This window comes from Tupaia chinensis, unplaced genomic scaffold (assembly GCF_000334495.1).
Source record: "Tupaia chinensis unplaced genomic scaffold, TupChi_1.0 Scaffold143644_1, whole genome shotgun sequence".
Taxonomy (NCBI): domain Eukaryota; kingdom Metazoa; phylum Chordata; class Mammalia; order Scandentia; family Tupaiidae; genus Tupaia; species Tupaia belangeri.
Window position 1 is genome coordinate 1,319,865 of NW_006203492.1, and position 1,625 is coordinate 1,321,489.

At 64.6% G+C, this 1,625-nt stretch overlaps 1 protein-coding gene across 1 annotated transcript in view; it reads right to left on the reverse strand.

The window, feature by feature from the left end:
• Window positions 1-23: 23 nt before the first annotated feature.
• PLCXD1 (phosphatidylinositol specific phospholipase C X domain containing 1) overlaps window positions 24-1,625 on the reverse strand; it is a gene marked incomplete at its 3' end in the record, with an annotated part of 9,659 nt that continues 8,057 nt past the window's right edge. The window contains 1 exon segment of the mRNA XM_014582520.2: window positions 24-115. Within this exon segment, the coding sequence (XP_014438006.1) occupies window positions 24-115 (92 nt within the window).

Below are 1,625 nucleotides of genomic sequence, written 5' to 3' on the forward strand. Positions count from 1 at the left end.
GGGGCGCGCGGGGCGGGCGGGCGGGGCAGCGTCAGCGTCCGCAGCGACTGGGACGGGTGGGCCAGCACGTACTGCAGGTTCTCCGTGAGGTTGATGCCCGCCACGAACAGCCCGCCTGCAACAGCGAGGACGGGGCGCTGGGCGGCCGGGCCCCACCCGCACCAGCCCGCGCCGGGGTCACCCCAGTCCCAGCCCGGCACCGGGCCGCCGCCGGCCACCTCACACTTCCGGAGCCCGGGGCGGACCCGGCTGCTTGCCTGGCACCCAGCGAGGGCGGAGGGGACAGGGCTTGTCAGAGGACGCTGGGCGGTGACAGCCACAGACCGGCCGTCCGGTCCCCACGTGCTGCACAGGATAACGGCCCCAGATGCCCGTGTCCTAGTCCCAGATAACGGCCCCGGGGATGGCCCGAGCCAGTCCCCACTGCTGGGCAGGACGTAACTACAATGTGCTTGTCCAACAAGTCCCCAAAGATGGCCCGCCCCAGTCCCCACGTGGTGACGCACAGAGGGCAGGGGAGACAGAGATGGAGGGAGGGACTGACAGGGAGAGACAGAGATGGAGGGTGGGACTGAGTGAGAGACAGAGAGGTGAGAGAGGGGAGACAGAGATGGAGGGAGCTGACGGTGGAGGCCAGGAGCCCCGGGTGGCCTTGGCTCCCCTTCCATGAGCGACAGCAATGGCACACGTGCTCCGGGCTGCCAGAGACCCCATGCTCGCATGTAACACACGTGGTGAGCGCCCGGTGCGTGTGAGCGGTCACTGAGCAGAATGGCCCCGCACAGAGGGCCCGGGCAGCGTGTCTCAGCGAAGGCGGCCACACTCGAGGTCCACCCAGCTCTGTCCTCCCTCCCGTCCCCACGGCCACCCCACATGGTGACCCGGGTGTGAGTGGGCACTTTCCCCTGGAGCTGCTCAGTGTCGCTATCCCGTGTGCACACGTGTACACCTACGTGGGGTGCACAGGCACGTAGCTATGTATACCCTCGCGTGCATGTCTGCGTACACACGTGTGCACACACACGTATCCACACACGGTGAGCACGTATGAGGCCCCACTTCTTTTACTTAAAGCAGTGTTCCTGGCCGCCATCTGGGGCACAGGCCCGGGTACCTGAATGCGCACACTCAAGTGTGTGCGCGTGCATGTATGTACCTACGTGTGTACATGTGTACACATTCATGTGTACACACGAAGGACATGCGACGTCCCACTTCTTTCGCATAAAGTAGCATGCCTGACCACTGTGTGGGGTCCAGGCCCGGGTCCCTGTGGGGTCCAGGCCCGGGTCCCTGAGTGCATGCACTCGTTTGTGTGCACGTGTGTGTACCTACGTGTGTACATGTGTGCACACACGTGTACATAAAAGCACACGTATGATGCCCCAGTTCTTTCACATAAACCAGCATGCCTGATCCGTGTCTGGGGCACAGGCCTCGGTACCTGAATGCATGCATTTGTCCGTGTGCCCATGAACGCGCATGGGCACCGACGTGTGTACATATGTCCGCACGTGCGTGCACACGTGTATACACACGCAGGGAGCGCAGACGCCGTCCCACTTCCCTCAGAGAGGCAGAGGCCGGGACGCAGACGTCTGGCGGGGGCGGGGCACGGGGCGGGG